We start from the raw sequence: 18190 nt of genomic DNA, 5'->3' as shown, positions 1-18190 counted from the left end.
AAAAAAACCATGCACATTAGCAACAACACCCTCAGGAGGCATGTGAGCCACTCAGACATCCTGTCCATGAATCCCACTAATGTTTTAAGCCTTTTATCCCCTAGTCTCTCTCATGCTACAGGAAAGATAGCATCCTGAAGCCAAATTCGCTCTCACGGGCCTATGTGCCAACATCCATGGACTTTTTTCAACAGTGTTGTGCCAGTATCCCTAAGATTTGAGCCATTTTTCTAGCCCAGAATCCCATCCTCTGCCCAGAACTTGTTACAACCTCCAGAATCCATCAAAGACATGCTGACAAAATAAAAAATAAAAAATTAACATCAGAACTATGCCTGAGCATCCCTAATCGGGACTGATATTTTGTCAAACACTTGGCATCAATGCAACCAATAGGTCTAGGATACAAGACTGAGCATGAATGACTGAAAATATTTATGAAACATAACAAGAAGGGTCACCACCTTCTCCATTGAACTATTATATCATTAATTAGGTCTTGCATCCACCCATTTAACAATTACAAGTAAATACATGAAATAACCATGACATGAACCAATCATATAACCATGATTATAACTAGCATAAAACCATATAGATACCAGAGATATGACAACCATTCAATCCACATATAAACCAGTGCAAAAGTATGAGAAACTAACTTTTATTAATCATAGAAAAATCTGGTTTCGGGACTTCCACATTCCACCTAACCGTAGACATGGCTGAACAAAATCTCTCTTTCAAGCAGTCACCCCCATGCCATATTCCAAGCATGAAGGTGGGATCTCATAGAAAAACCAACCCAAGGACAACCAAGGGAATCGAGAGGTTAAACCACCTCCATCCTCACCTAATTGTGATCACACCAAAATCGGTACTCTGATCACAACCAAAACGAACTTGGAATGCCATCCATAATCCATCACTATCCTTAAGGAAATTTCTGTCTCCATGTCTCTCAGGCTTTACCGCAATCTAATCTCGTATCACTATGCCCTAAACCGAGACCAGTCTCACACGCTTTACCACAATCCAAACCCGGATCATGAGGTCCTAACCAAGATTCTACCTCATGTGGTACCATGTTTCCTGCCAAAACTGGTCAAAGGATTCCTAGGCCTTTGGGAATGAAACTTGAGACCACCTCCTCCCCGGATTCTAAAATGCATCCGAAAAACCAAAGCTCAAAACTGAGATAAAAAATCCCAACATACCATGACATCAGGAAAAAAACAAGGCTAGGCTGAAAACCACTGTCATAACTCAGCAAAACCATGTCATCGACAGCAAGAGAACCATACACCAACATACAAAGCCATGCATGTCCAAACTAGCTAGGAAATCACACATGCAAAAGGTTAGCTACAAGTATTGCCACTGAAGTTGCTTGATCCTGCTTTCCTTTCCTTGATCCCGACTTTCCTTCCTTTCCCTTTACTTGATTTTCCTTCCTTGCTCCAAAGCTAGAGTGCTCCAAGAAAACTCTAAGTGACCAAGAGTAAGAGGGAGAGAGAATAATGGGAGAGCTCCAAACTTGAACTAACCAAGAGCTTAACACTAACTAAAAACCTGCCAACTGATCGTCAAAAGCCATTTTATTATTGAGGCCTCTAATTTCTTCATTTTCCATTATTTTCCTTCAATTTCCTCCTCACATGCAACCTGTAACCTTTCACCTTAATTTTCTCCTAATTTCCTTTATTTCATAAATAAATGCGCCAAAAATGTCTTTTTACCTTTTAATGCCTTTGCCTTAGCCTTTTCCAATTTTCCTTAGCCAAAACACACATCGAGTGATGCACACTAGGATATCTTTGCCCAACATTCAGCTTGGAATAAGTGTCCCTTACCCGTGGTCTTATTTTTGCCTTATTTACATTATTACATAGAATTTTCATGAGGGTTGTTACAATCTAAAATGGACCCACAATATAGTTTCTATATTGGTCTATTGATGCTCTAGAATGGGAAAGACATGATTCGAGGACCTATAAGAGGCACTTACAAATATAATAGAACTAGAAAGACCTTGATTCTCGGTCCTAAAAATGGAATTTGGAGATATCTAATATCAATTCATGATGATTCACCTTTATGGATTTACTAATGTATGTAAATCCACTATACATATAGAAGCATCAAAGGATCCAAAGCCTAATCCTAATGACCAAACAAGGAAGCTCAAAATCTAAAGGAAAAGAAGGGATTCAATTCCATTAGAGTGATTTGATTTCCATAGTATATCAACTACCAAGAAGAGTAAAGAAATAATGGAGCAACAAAGAAATAATATTAAGTAAATATTTTGGGACATTATATTTTTCCTTTTCTCCCATTTGATCTAAAATAGAAACACAATCCTTCTTTCTGCTATAGTTTCCCATATCATTCTTCACAGTAAATATTATATACAAGGTATTCTTTATGGGCCTTTGTGATGATGGTTCTAATTCTATTTCAAATAGTTAAATACAATACTTCACAATAATTTAAAAATCAAACTGTATATTTTATTTTTTTATTAAATTATTTGAAAAAAAAAATATGAAAACAAATATATGTTCATTAGTGTAGAAGATAGATTAAGATTGCAAATAATTGAAATTAAAATATTCAAAACAATATACAAATAGTATACAAAATTTTATTATTTTAACTAAAATGCCGAGTTTATAATCATTTTTGAGATAAATATGATAATATATCATTAAACTGTATTTAAACACTTTCCTACTATTCCTTTAAAAAGTTATCTTTCAGCTTAATATTTACAAAGTAGTATTACTTAAATCCAAAATAATCACCCTAATTTATTTTAATTAAATGTATTAAATATAAAAAAACAAAATACAAATATTTAAATTTATTGCTTAATCTATTTTGATAACATAAAATAAAAATAAGAGTATAATTAAAATCTATTTTTCCTAATTCTATTTTAAGATTCATTACATCATCTACTCGCAAATAACATCACCTAATTATAAATATATAAGTGAGATAATCTTAGTCCATGTCATCTCGCATACTTACACCATGAACAAAAAAATGACTATATAAATCATGGTGTAAGAGTTAACGGGAGCAAATCTATAGAAATCTCACTATGCATCTAACAAAATAATGAAATCCTCACCACTGTCACCTAATATCCCATACCACTCACCTAGGAAAATAATGATCACGTTTGAAAAAATTGGGATCGGAAATAAGTCAGAGCAATCATGCTTTACACACCCAAGTTGCCTCTTTCTTCGTGCTGATTCATTCAATCACAACCGAGAAGTAATTTTGGCTTATGCATCCATGTCTTTTCTCAAATTTCGCTCAGCCTGCGGTACAGTACTCAAGTAACTGACGAGTGATTTAGGCGAGGGACGAACGGCAGAGATTCGATCTCTATTCAAAGGCCATCACAGTAGGTGGCGACAATTTTCTTTAAATGGTTTATTATATTAGAGATTGATATTATTTTTATAGAAAATTTATTATTCGTGTTTAGATGAGTTGGTTATCTTTTATTTATAAATTATTTTTCTTATAAAAATTTATGGTCGGAACATATTTTTAAGAGAAGATATGTCAATTTCCATAAAAAAAACTCATTATCTATTTTTAGATAAACCGGTTACCTTTTATCTAGAAATTACTCTTAAAAACAAATATGTCAATCTCTATGAGACTGAACTGTAGATGAAGAAGATAAGTGTGATTCCTTACCACTTGAGCTACACCCACTTAACTAGACTAGAGGCTGCCACAATTAAAGGAACATAAGAACTCATCATCAGAACATATTTTCAAGAGCAAACATGTCAATTTCCATAAAAAACTCATCATCCGTATTCAATTTTCATAGAAAACTCATCATCCATATTTAGATGAATTGGTTATCTTTAAAACTCATCATTTGTATTTAGATGAACCGATTATCTTTAAAACTTATCATCAATATTCAATTTCTATAGAATACTAATCATCCGTATTTAGATAAACCGATTATCTTTCATCTAGAAATCATTCCTAAAAAGCAAACATGTCAATCTCAATGACACTAAACCCTAGATGAAGAAGATAAACGTGACTCCTTACCACCTGAGCTACACTCAACTAAACTAGAAGCTGCCACAATTAAACAACATAAAGAAAATATATAAAAAATGGGTAGCCCAAATTCTCTTTTGGAATGATTTTCCAACTCATCCAAACTAGAAGCTACCACAATTAAAAAATATAAAAAAATATATATAAAAAATGAGTAGTTTAAATTCTCTTTTGCAATGATCCTCTAACCATGAACTGGTTATCTTTCATCTAGAAATTACTCTTAAAAAACAAACAGGTCTATCGGGATGAAACTGAAACCCAGATAAAAAATATAAGAGTAACTCCTTACCACCCTATGAGACTAAAACCCAAATAAAAAAGACAAGAGTAGCTCCTTACCACCCTAGCTACACCCACTAGTAGCTGCCACAATTAAACGAACATACCGGGAAAAATATAAAAAATGGGTCGCCCAAATTCTCCTCTGCAATGATCTTCCAATCCATCCTTTCAATATCATTAAATTATACTTCAACTTTGTCTCCACTGCACGTGAAGAAGCGCACCCGGCCCACTTTACTCCTCATATTCTGCATTGTAACTTATAAAGCGTGCGATTCGTTTGTGTATAACGATGCCCAGTATTGCAGTTCTTTCACAGCTACTGGCGGGCGCTATTTTTTCTGAGTCAGAATGACAGGGATGCCCGCAAGCTATTTTGATGATGAGAAGAAAATGGCGATAGAGGAAATGAGGGCTCTCAGGGTGCTCGGACGAGGGGCCATGGGCACCGTGTTCATGGTCCTAAGGGAAGGCTGTGACCACCCATTTGCTCTGAAGGTCATTGTCAAGGGCGCTGATGGCAGGCGCCAAGTTGAGGGTTTTAGGAAACTGAGAGCGATAGAGAGGGAGAGGGAGATACTCTCCACATTGCGACATCCATTCCTGCCATCTCTTATTGGCCAAATCGAGACAGACAAGATCGTCGGTTGGGCAGTTGAATACTGCCCAGGAGGCGATCTCTATCGTCTCAGGCAAATTCAACCGGATAAGGTGTTTTCTGAGTCTGCCATTCGGTGAGCATTTTTTCTATATATATTCAAATTTAGTTATAACAGTTTTTTTATTGAAATATTACAAAATTTTAGTTCGATTGGTTTGGTGAACAATTTGATTTTCAATATATATTCAAATTTTTTAAACATATTTTGCCCATATTCAGTTTGATAATGGTTTTTTTCTTTTGATAATGGTTTTTTCTTTAAGATCTTAGCTCTAGTGGTTTGGTTACAATTTGTTTTTCAATATATATTCAAATTTTACAAATATATTTTGATAATGGTTTTCTTTCTTTTAAGATCTTAGCTCTAGTGGTTTGGTGAATAATTTATTTTCAATATATATTCAAATTTTGCAAATATATTTTGTCTAGATTCAGTTGATAATTGGTTTGGTTACAATTTGTTTTTCAATATATATTCAAATTTTACAAATATATTTTGATAATGGTTTTCTTTCTTTTAAGATCTTAGCTCTAGTGGTTTGGTGAATAATTTATTTTCAATATATATTCAAATTTTGCAAATATATTTTGTCTAGACTCAGTTGATAATGGTTTCCAGTATGCTAATAATTTTCGTTTTTGAAATATTAAAAGATCTTAGTTCTATTGATTTGGTGAAAGATTAAGATTAATCTTTAGATATACTCATAAATTTAACTAAGATATTTTACGGATAATATTGTTTTTAAATGTTAAAAAATCTTAGCTTAACTGATTTGGTAAACAATTCATCGCAAATATGTTTTTGGTTTACTCAGTATGTTTTTCCTTTACTCAGTCTGATTCTGATTGATTGTAATTGGGATGATGATTTCAGTTTTTATGCAGCAGAAGTGGTTTTAGCTTTGGAGCACCTTCATGGCCAAGGGATTGTTTACAGAGACCTGAAGCCGGAGAATATCCTGGTGCAGAGAAACGGGCATATCATGTTAACAGACTTCGATCTTTCTACGAGGCTTCCGCTTCCCTGCAAGCAATCATCTGTCGCTTTCTCACAAGAAAAAAGGCGATGTGATTCCCGACACCGCCTGACAGCATGGCGAAGCCTAAGTTCTGTGCTCGGCTCCAAGAAAAAGACTTGCTCACCCCAGCGTTCTGATGAAACCCAAGACGGGATTTTGGTGCGGGGCAGGAGCTCCGGAAGATCTAACTCCTTTGTTGGAACACAAGAGTACGTGGCTCCTGAGATTGTTAATGGCAGCGGGCACGAATTTTCTGTCGATTGGTGGTCTCTAGGGATTTTATTGTACGAAATGCTGTATGGAAAAACTCCCTTCAGGGGCTCCAACAAGAAGGAGACCTTCAGCAGGATTCTGCTGATGAAGCCTCAAATTACAGGCCCCCATTCGCCTCTCCATGATCTGATCCTGAGGTTGCTGGAAAAGGACCCCCGCCGGAGATTGGGTTCCATGAACGGCTCCTCAGATGTGAAGGGCCATGTTTTCTTCGCAGGCCTGCGTTGGGGTTCCATCGAGAATCTCTGCAGGCCTCCTGTCGTGCCGGACACAGAGGCTGTGGTGGCCTGCACGGATACCTGCACGTTAGCTTTGGACATGGAAAGATTTGTCGTCGGTAGTCACAGCGGATCAGAATGTGAGGAAACGAGCAGTGACTCAGAAGTAGAGGGACTGTTCTGATTTGACCCTCTATATTCCCTGTGGATGTGAAAATTTGTGTATGTACAATTGTATGTTTACAATAATCAGAAAGGCCTCCAGCTTTCGCGGTGAAACAAGAGTTTCTCTGCTCGCCTGTCTTGTCAATGGCACTGTTAATAATAATAATCATGAGTTTCTCTGCTCGCCTCTGTTTGTCCTTTGTGTTGTAACGGAAAAAAAGGAAAACGAAAACAAAAACGTCACCCGGACCCTCCCAATGCCGGTATTTTAAAGAGGGTTCGTTTGTCTCAGAAAACAATGAAAATTTTGGCATTATTTTAATAAATTTAACAGAAATTTTGGAGATAAGGTTACTACTATCCAGTTTTAAGATATTCAAATTTTTAGGTGTAGTTTTTAGTGCGATTTTTTGCAAGTTTTTTTGGTGGGTTTTTCGGTCAAATTTCTCTAAAATCCGGCAGCAATTTATTGAAATCGCAAGTTTGATAGGTAATTTCTGCACAATCAAAGCATCTTAGGGGTTTTTCAGGGTGCTGAATCCAAATATGCAGTTAAAAAACCATTTTAAATAATACAAATCAAAATTTAACCTCAATTTTTTCCGCCAGATTCCGTCACCCGAATCTCCAAAAAATCGCACTAAAGACAACTCCAATTTTTTATGTCTGCCAATTTTTGATGATGTCGAATCTATTTCTACTATAAAAACACAATTCAAACACTTTTACTCTCAAATTAAAAAGAAAAACAATTAAACAAAATTAACACCTAATCACACAACCCCTTACAATAAATCCAACATCTGTATTTCAATTACTAATTCTCTAAATATTCCACAGTCAAATAAATATAAACCCTATCCATTATTTGACTAAGCCCATATCTGTCCAATTACTAGAATCAACCATCCACAAAAGCTCAGGACAATTCAAGCACACCCATAGAAAAATAACATAATCAGTGGGTACGTGGCCGCCTTCGGCCCTGGGCCCTTATTGCATCAGGTTCCTCCCCGGAAAATTCTTAAAAAACTGTGGTTATTGATTTAGATTATGTTGAAATAATTTTAAGATTTGGTGGTGGAGCAATGGAGCATAGCAGTGTGTAAACAATATTTTTGTTATTTAAAAAATTTATAAATTTAAAAAATATCATTAATTTATTTGGTTTATAATTTTTAATAATTTGTTTTTTAAATTAAAAATGTTTTCGTATGCAATGATGGGATAGTTTTTATAATATAAAAAATTGTAATTTAAAAATAAATAAATGGGAAAATCAAATTAAAAAATCACATTTTAAAGAAGATTTTATATAAATCTCTAAAAATTAGCTCCGTGAACAATGAAATTCAAAGTTTATTTTTTCATGGGTTAAATTAATAATAATAAATGATTTTATATTATTTTAAGTAAGTGTGCATATTTTATTTATGGAAAAACCAAACTTTTACTTTATATAGAAAGTTTTACAATATTCTAAGGTAATTTTTGTTAGAGAAGAAATAGGAGAGTCAAAATATGACTATGTTCTAATTACAATAGACAATTTTTGTCTGAAGGTCAGAAAAGCCAAGATATGTGCTATCTAAATGTAAATAAGAGTCGAAACCAACAAAAAAAAAATCCCAACCTTGAACTTGAATGAAAGATAAGGGGACAACGCATACCCAAGGGGAACAGAGATCTCCAAGAACCAACCAACATAGAGTCCATCTATCAGCAGCAGAAAAGAGGAGCTAAAGCTCAAAGAAACCAACCCTATTACTCTGCCTAAAGGAAAAAATTTCAAAGAACAAGAAGACACGGCAGAGGGTGAGGCCACGCTTGAATAGAGAGTGTCAGCCTCCATATTTTTTTCCCGAAAAACATGCTAAAAAGAAACAACTAAAAATGAGAGGATGAGTTCCTTGATCTGTATCATCAAGTTACAAAGGATAGGGACCTCAAGAGAGCATTAACCCAACGACCACTTAATCATTAAAAGAGAATCACCAATGATCAGGAGATTGTCTAGCCCAAGCCAAGAAGAACACTAGAGGGCACCCCACATCACCAGCAACTCAGCCTTGCAACTATCTCCCCTGCTTCCACATCACCAGCAACTCAACCTTGCAACTATCTCCCCTGCTTCCATACCAGAAAAACTGAAGGAATGTATCGGGATCAATGTGGAGGGCGACACCACAAACACAATCATTATCTAAGGAAACCCCATGGAAGGAGTAGATGGGGAAGATCCCATTAAAATCCACTAAAGAGATGATTCAGCTGGATATTGATGGCCACCCATCGATTCCACTTGGACCCCCACCATTGTTTCTTTTGGTTTTTCAGTTTCCTTAATTGAAGCACAGTTTACTATTTTTAGCAGTTTTTAGGGTCCTAAACTTCCAGAGCCATTTTGAGGCCCTAAATGACGTTTTTTTGGCAATCTATCGCGAGCAATTTTGTAACTAAGATAGTCTTTTAATCATATTCCTCGGAGAGATATTACCAATGGGTTATCATGCACGACAAAGAGAGATAATATGACCAAGTCGTTACCCCAGGAAGTTGGTTGTTCAACTCACCCCAATGGGGCCCATAAACTCTTGGTGTTACATCTCCTCGGGTTAGGGTTTTGGTTGTTTAGGGTTTGCTCTTATTGTTCAATAATAAAAAGGCCCTTGAGCCTCATTGTTGCACAGTTCAGAGGCATGTAGCTCCCACATCTCTTCTCACAGATAAGCTACCATTGCCCGAGCTAGTCTTATTTGCATTCTGTTTGTAAGCATATTTTAGTATTTGATATTAATGAAATGAAGTGTTATTTCTACTACACCTTTGTATTTATGGTTATATCTGTAATTTATTGTGTTCCTGTTTAAATCTGGTTCAGTGGTATCAGAGTAGTCTTCTCTTTCTCTGTTTTTCTTTGCATGTCCCCAATGAGGTCAGGATATAAGTAGTTAGGGATTGAACTGGTCGAACCTTTGCAAGACCAGCCTTGCAAATCCTGATGGCCTCCCATGGTAGATGAAAAGAAAGACGAGGGGGCAGGAGATCCTATCAAAATCTTGCTTGAGGAAGCCCTCAAGCGACAAAGGAACACGATGATGGACAACTTTGCCCAAATCCTTCAGCGTCTACCCAGGGGCAACGCATCTACTTCCGGCAGCTACTCTGGAAGTGCCACACCCTTTAAGGTACAAGTTAACTTTGACATTCCCATATTTGAGGGACAGATAGATGCGTATGCTGTAGAATAATGGTTAAATATGATAGAGGGATATTTTTCCATTCATGATTTTTCCAGCCGGGAAAAGATCACCTTTACACTTCTCAAAGCAGCCCCCCACGTCAAGGACTAGTGGGAAACCTACTGTGAGCAGAAGGATGAAAGTACGAACTCACTATTTTCAGCCCCACCCACTTGGAACTCATTCCAGGATGCCATCAAGGAGTAGTACTACCCTATTAGGAGCTATGAGGATAAATACATAAAGTGGACAATTCTGCGACAAGGAAGGGACTAAGATGTGTCGGATTTTACCAATGTTTTTCACACCCTTCGCACAAAGTTGGGTACAAGGATTCTGAGAAGCATTTGGTTCTCAAGTACCTCGACTACCTACATAGGTACATCTAGGATGAGATGGAATTCCTGGACATCTCCTCGCTCGGCACAGCATACCGATATGCGGTCAAGATCAAGAAAAAATTTAAATAGAAGAAGCGAGACTTTGGATCTGTGAATCTGAAGAAAGAGAAAGGTGCCCCCAAACCACAGAACAAAGGACAAAGCTAAGGCGGGGCGGCACAAGACAAACCGCCAAAGCCGCAAGCAAGGAACAATGCCGTGAACCCGAAGAAGGACACGGGAAAGTGGTGTGAGTTCCATAAGAGCTCCACTCACAACACAAGTGAGTGTCAAGCCAAGCAGTCATTGGTGGCCAAGCTAAAGGCTTCGGAATCAGAAGCATGTTACGACTCTGAGTCAAAACCAGACAAGGGGAATGACAAAGGGAAGCCTATTATCGATGTGGAGCCCAATGCCACCATCGCTACCATGAAGATCCAGAAGGAGGAACCTGAAGATGTGGGTAAAGGGTTCCCCGCTATAGTTCATTGTCGACATTGGAAGCCAAAAGAACCTCATTTCAGTAGAGGTCGTGAAGCGATTGGGATTACCAACCACAACACATCCACAATCATACACCATTGAGTGGCTTCACCAAGGATGGGATCTTCGCATGAGCTAGCGTGTTGCCTTCCATACAACATCAAGCCCCTCATGAATGAGGTATTATGTGACATTGGTCCCCTTGATGTTTGTGATGTATTATTAGGCCAACCATACTAATGGAAGCGACATGTTGTGTATGAGTCAAGGTGTCATGTTGTTATTGTGACTTTGGGAAATAAGTTGTACAGGATACCGGAGGTGACATTGCCTACCGCCATCTCTTTGGTTACTGCAAAACAATGCAGTAAGCACATTTCCAAAACTGGGAAATTTGTTTTCCTAATGATACACCCTCAGGGAAAGAAGAAGACGGAGGCCATGACCTCCAGACAGGGCCCCTCTACACGGCAACAACATATGGACAAGGTCATGGAGGAGTATGAGGATATCTTCACCTCCCCCACAAGGGTGCCTCTGCACTGTCAGGTCAAGCACTCCATCGATCTGAACCCAGGTGTGTCGCTGCCCAATGGACTAATCTATCAGCGCTCTGTTCTAGAGAACGATGAAATCAAGAGGCAGATTCAAGAGTTGTTGTAGAAAGGTCACATCCATCTAAGTTCATCACCCTGTGGGAGCCCAATCATGTTGGTACAAAAGAAGGATGGGACTTGGAGACTCTGTATTGACTACCGGGCGCTGAACAAGATCATTGTCCGGAATAGGTACCCGATCCCACGGATTGATGACCTTCTGTACCAACTGAAGGGGGGGAAATATTTCAGCAAGATCGACTTAAAGTCCAACTATCACCAGGTACCAATCGAACCCTCCAATGTGTGGAAGGCTGCCTTCAAAGCCAAGGAGGGCCTTTTCAAATGGTTGGTTATGCCTTTTGGGTTGATGAATGCTCATGTAACCTTCATGAGGCTGATGGATGACATAATATGGCCATTCACCAACTCATTTGTAATGGTATACTTGGATGACATCTTGATCTTCAGCCAGAGTTGGGAAGAGCACCTCCACCACATCCGACAGGTTCTCCAAACACTGCGGCAACACAAGTTGTGTGCCAATTTGGAGAAATTCACTTTTGGCATGACCTAGGTTCAGTATCTAGGATACATTATTGATGAATGAGGGGTGCATGTGGATCCAACCAAGATCCAAGTCATTCGTTATTGGTCAGCCCCAACCACTCTGACAGAGCTTTGTAGCTTTCTGGATCTTGCCAATTTCTACCACAGGTTCATGTTGGGAATCTCTCATATTACTTGACCCTTAGTCAAGTCACCAAGGGAGGAGCGAAATCAAAATTCTTTTGTTCTGAATCTCAATAGAAGGCATTCGTAGAGTTGAAACATCACCTTTGTTCTGCACCAGTGCTCACTTTACCAGACTTGCAACAACCATTTGAGATCAAGACAGATGCCTCTGACTATGCTATTGGGGCAATCCTTACTTAGCAGGGGCATCCAGTGAGACACTTTCAGAAACAGTCCAGAAGTATCCCGCTTATGACAAAGAGATGTATTCCATTGTGCAGGCTTGCCACCAATGGAAGCATTACATTTTGGGGAAGAGTTATGCTATACAACAACCACCCCCCCACCCCCCGCATTTCAAATTTTTAATCTTAGTCTAAAGATACTAAATAAGAAATAGGTTCCCTTTAGGATATAAAAAGAAATAAAAAATTTTGAGTAAAAATATATTTCCCATACTTTTCATATAAAATTTGCTTTATGAGTGTTTGGAACCTCTCATCACAAATCGCAATTGCTTAAGACCAATGAACATCCATTTGAAAAGTTGCGATGCGATCAAAGTCATCGCAAATTCCTCGTCGCAAAGTTTTAAAGTGAAATGATCCAGTTATAAACATGCGATGTGATATAATTATCGCATTTCACATATTGTTAATCCTAAGGAATAAGTTATGGCATTTTGTTGAAACCTTGCAATGCGATAAGGCTATCGCATATTGCCAATCCATAGGAAAACATTGAAAACACGTCGTTGAAACTTTGCGATGCGATATAACTATCGTGATCACATATTGCATATCACGCTCCCAATAGAAGCAAGTAATATATACTATGGAGACTCGCGATATAGTGTTAAATCAATTATAAAGGAAAAACATGATTTGTCAAGTTTGAAAAGGAACCCGCCAATTTTACATGCCAGCTCATCACTCTTCGCAATCTTAACAATACAAAGAACTCTTTGGAACATAGCGCTTATAACTCCCGATTTACGATATGCGATGCCTCTACAAGTATTAAAATAATACAATTTCTAATTTCAAAATCGCATAGTTATGGCACCTGTTCTAAAAGGATTGTTGGAAAACTTGCGATGCGATATATATTAATTTGGCATTAAAGTTTCACGTCAAGAGGTTACGGTAAAGCATTAAGAGGTAATTATAGTTACAATCCTTTAAGGATTTCATCCTTTGTGACTATGTACTATATGAGATCTTTTTCATCTAATGCGCATACACTGATTTTAGTCTATAATTAGTTGTATTGGTTGCTCTCAAAGTTTTTCACCTATCACTCTCCTCTTTCTCTTTTTGCAGTGTAAATCCAGAATCACACAGTCAATCAAGATGCCTATGAAAGCTCGAAAAACAAAGGCTCCCCTTATAGAAGAAGAAGGACAAGGAAAATTGGTTTTAATCTTAGATACTACCTGTCAAGGCTTTGGTAAGATCTCGTGGGAAGGCATATATTCTTTGCTTGAAAATGAAAATCCGAAGGAGATAGAAGAAGAAGCAACAGCTGATGGAACTGATGAATCAGAAAACATGCTCAATGATTTGGCCAGCTCTTTCCTCCATCGAATAGCGGCCCGTGCAAAGGTTTTACCATATAATGATGTGGTAAGATGGGTAATCGAGAGCATTAACATAACGGACAGAGCTTTCTTCACAGCTGATGGAAGGATGTTTGGATCCTTCAAACCTGAAGACGTCAAGAGAATGTATCACTTGCCAGATCCCCAGCGACACTACAACAAATCATTCCTGGAAGCTTTTACCAAGGAGAATCAGATTGAATCAGACCCTATCAAGCAATGGAGACACTTTCCTAACAAGCACAAACATGAATCATCCAATATGTATTCTGTGGACTCCTTAGCGTCTCCATATTGTTATGCTGCTGCTATGATGTGTAGACTCTTTGGAAGCCCCGATTCTGCTAGATTTTCTATTGAAATGGTTCCATTGATAGAAGCAGCAATAAACTCCTTTGTGATGGATTGGGCAACTATCTTACCAGATAAAATGACTAGTCAAATACTGGATTATAAAAAGAACAGATTTGTCACTACCCGAGTTGTGCCCCCATTCTATATGAGTGCTTACCTAGTTGACACAATTTATTTTAATTTCGACTTTCCCATCTTAGGTTGGAAATGGATTGTTTAGGATCCAACCTCCATTCATAGTTACCAAAAATACTTATGGAAGTCTGAATACAAGAATCATTTATACAGTATTTTCCATGGTTTCATTCTAACCATCCATCAAGCTATCTTTAATAAACCTACTCGTCGACTGTCTAACGAGGTTAGCATTGATTTAACCTCAATCATCAATTGGTTCGGGGAAGAGAGGTTCACCTATATTAGGGTTTTTGGAAGCATTACAGATCCTCATGTCCTTCCACTTTACATTCTAGATAAGTTATTAGCCAAGGAAATAGGTTACCAGATAGTGGAAAAAGGGATATCTATAAATATCAAGGACTCCAAGAAACAGTTGTGGCCTGCCTTTCCTCTTCGTTGTGGCACCTACTCATTGCATGATTTTAAACATGCCGAGAAAGAAGCAAACAAGACAAAGGATCTAAGTCTAGCTGTTATCCCTAAAAGACAATATGACCCAAATAAGGTTGCTTTCAATTTCACCACTCAGATGAAAGTTAATAAATTCATGCATGAGGAAGATGAGTTTGATGACTTATTTGCTTCAGCAGAGTTATTCTCAACAGTAAGTCATCTGGAAAAATTCAAATTAGGTGTTAAGAAAATGGACAAATTCATTGAATACTGGACACAGAGGTTACTGACAGTACCTCTGGATTTATTAAATACTACACCAATCATTCAGTAAGTAGAGCATAGTGGAGAGTAGTTTATAGAAAATATTTCTGGAGAAGTTGAAACAAGTGATAAGGCCAGTGAACCACTAAACATTGATGTTCACATTGATCTCATATTGATTAAAGAATGGGAGCAATTTGATCAACAGATCAGAAGTTAGAATGATCCTCAAAACATTATCACATTAGCGCTTCCAGGAAGACAACGACCCATTATTCTGTATATTGTGACTAAAGAGACCCCCAACAAAGACACAGCTAAAAAAGAGATAGAAATAATCCTTGAAAATCCTTCAGGAGAGATTACATTGAACATTGAGGAAATTCCACCCTTGGATGTGTTTCACAACCCAAAACACAGGGTTGTAGTCAAGAGGTAGAGGAAAAAAAGGAAAATAGACCAAATGTCATCCACAACTCCTCAATCTGAATTTATGAATTCCATATGGAAAGATTCAGAGGTCAATCCTTCTGAAGATTTGACTAAGTTATCTCAATTTGTAGGGGCATACACAGTTGCTACAATTGATAAAGCAACTGAAGTTAACCAGTTGATCAAAGAAAAGGATCAAAAGATTAATTATCTTGAGGAATAGTTAACAATAGAGAAATAGAAGAGTGGATAGCTTGAAGAACAATTAAACCTAGAAAAACATAAAATTGACTAGCAGGCCATTCAAAGACAACAACAGCTATCTCAAGAGCTCGAGTAGCTTAAATTGACAAATCAACAAGAGATTAAATCTAAATAAGAGCAGATCACACAATTACAACTCTCTATAGAACAATTCAAAGATTATCCCAAGGTTGAAGAGTTTAAGAAGGAAGCCTTAGAGGAAAATAAGGCTTTATCTCAACAGCTGAATCTACGCTGCCATAAAATATCTCTTATTGATCCATTATGCATCACAATGACATCACTGATTAACCAAATAGTCAATACTAGGTTAGAATTTGATGATGCAGATGATAAAGTCACAAATTATCTCTCCTCACAAAGCACGGAAGATGGAAGAGCTACTAAATTATCCAAAATTGAAGAGTCTCATACAGAGATATTGTTTTTAGAATGGGAAACACAGTTGATAAAAGCAAAAAGAGCTACCTCCAAGGCCAGGGCTATAATGAATAATGTTATTGAGTTGGTGAATGATAAATTATATGGTGCCAATTTAATTTCTGATTGTTCCCCAACAAATCATCCAAAGGAAAACGTTTTAGAGAAGCAATGGAAGCAAGATTTGGACACCAAGGAGGAGCAGCTCAACAGAGTACAAAGTCTTAACTGGGATGTGCATTGGTCCTTTTTTGTTAAGCCACACAACCAACAGATGACTATCAAGTGCCTCGTTGATGTCATTGATCACATGATGCTCGAGCTCTCAGATGCCACATACACAGGACAGTTACACTCCAGGATGAGTCATCCTCTAGAAATCCAAACCATGCTCTTGATTTGTCAGTTGAAGATACAAGAGAAAACATAGATGCGATGAATCTCTTCAAAGGTTATCGCAATTCTCTTTTTGAAATTCAAATCCCATATTTTGATGAAGGTAGTTCCAACAAATCTCAGCAATTTTTATGGACAATTTGTTTTTAATTTTACTATAAAGGCCCTTTCATGTTATTTTAGAAGGGGTCCTCAATTTGTATAAAACTAGACTTGAGAAGTTTGCACTTCTGCACTTCTTAATTTATTTTTTATGAGCTGTGGATCGAGCTTCAGACTTGTTGTGAAAAAAGCTTCATGAAGACTTGCATTTTTGTATCTTCTTGGAGTTTTTAGAATAAGAAGATTGAACCAGATTGTTACTTGCATAACGAGACTCAAATGCATATGGTACTTCTATCATTGTTCTTTTTGTCTTGTTTTATGTAATTAGCATTCCAATGATTTGTTATTGTTGATATATTCTCATGTTTCAAACAACTCTTTATTCTTTCACTTTTGAATGATCTAGAATTGTTATATTGTATACATATGCCAATGATAAATATTAGTATGTTATGCGATATGTTTTCACATTACTTTGTTTAATTACTTATTCAAAATAATCATCATTTAAATGCATCTTTCTGTACATAAGTGAATAATATATATTATCATTTGTCTGCTAGGAATCATCGAGAATCACATTATTATGAGATCACCCGGGTTATATAGATATATTTGTATATTTTAGAGTTTATAGATTAAACCACCTATCATATTTTTATACATTTAAAACACCCATTCATCAAATCATACTTTATTGGGAAACTAGTCCCATAATATCCAGTCAGAGCCACCATACCAAATGGAGAAGGAGCTGCACTAAGGTCCGGACCGGGTGGTTATCCCCCAATGTTGGTGCTATGATTTTAGAGGCATCAACATTTTTGGTGCTAGAAGGAGGGCCTGACTATGAATGGCGAGTAAATATAAATCTATAGGCCATTCTAAGAGTAAAACTCCCTCACCATCACCTCTAACTTCTCCTTCGGATTCTAAATATCCTATTCCTAAGCGAGAAGTTGAAAAGAAAAATACAAAACCCACTGCTAAAACCCTAAACAAGCCAGACAGTTCTTCTCCTAAACCTCTTGAAGTACAATCTTTGATTCATAAACTCCAGGGGATTTCAATATCCCAAGAAGAGTCTGAGTTATCCCAAGGCAGTGTTACTTCCCAATATATCCCATCATAGCCACTTACTAGGGCAAAGAGTGAAAAGCTTGGTATTCCACCAATTGAATTCCCTTTACCAAGTCGAAAAAGGGCTAGAAAGACACCATCAAAATCTAACAGCGAGACTTTGTCCTCATCATCGTCCATTCTATCCATACCATTGCAAGGTCATACATTCGTTTCTCAACTTCAGATCATAGTCCAAATAGGTACAGGAGCTTCAATATCCTCTACCCAATCACTTTCAACTTCTTTGTCACCCTCTTCTACTAATAGCTCAACAATGGCTCATAATCAACCTCAACCAAGGCCATGGACCAACCCAGGAGCTATTAGAATGCCTGTACGTTTGACCCAATTGCCAACACATCCTGAAAAATGGCTACCTAAATTCAATCCTGATAATGGCCTGTTAGCAGAAGAACATATAAACAATTTCATGTTATCGATTAACTTGAATGGAGTAATGGACGAAAATGTTGTTGTTAGACTATTTCCATAC

General features: G+C 37.3%; 1 protein-coding gene across 1 annotated transcript; it reads left to right on the top strand.

Annotated features, from left to right (window-relative positions):
* The first annotated feature begins 4552 nt into the window (after nucleotides 1-4552).
* On the top strand, nucleotides 4553-6924 carry LOC149144001 (serine/threonine-protein kinase OXI1-like). Its single transcript, XM_089447834.1, has 2 exons — nucleotides 4553-5126; nucleotides 5931-6924. Exons 1-2 carry the CDS (start codon nucleotides 4744-4746, stop codon nucleotides 6748-6750), a joined length of 1203 nt encoding a protein of 400 aa, XP_089303960.1. The 5' UTR covers nucleotides 4553-4743; the 3' UTR covers nucleotides 6751-6924.
* The last annotated feature ends 11266 nt before the right edge of the window (nucleotides 6925-18190 follow it).

This window comes from Pinus tabuliformis, chromosome X (genome assembly GCF_031772625.1).
Source record: "Pinus tabuliformis cultivar Carrire ecotype Pingquan chromosome X, CPIR1, whole genome shotgun sequence".
Taxonomy (NCBI): domain Eukaryota; kingdom Viridiplantae; phylum Streptophyta; class Pinopsida; order Pinales; family Pinaceae; genus Pinus; species Pinus tabuliformis.
This window is presented reverse-complemented; position numbering and strand designations above follow the sequence as displayed.

Excerpts from the sequence above, each read along its gene's own strand:
- LOC149144001 (XM_089447834.1), top strand. The coding sequence starts at position 4,744 with ATGACAGGGATGCCCGCAAGCTATTTTGATGATGAGAAGAAAATGGCG. Across the intron at positions 5,127-5,930 it reads TTTTCTGAGTCTGCCATTCG|TTTTTATGCAGCAGAAGTGG; the intron begins GTGAGCATTTTT and ends TGATGATTTCAG.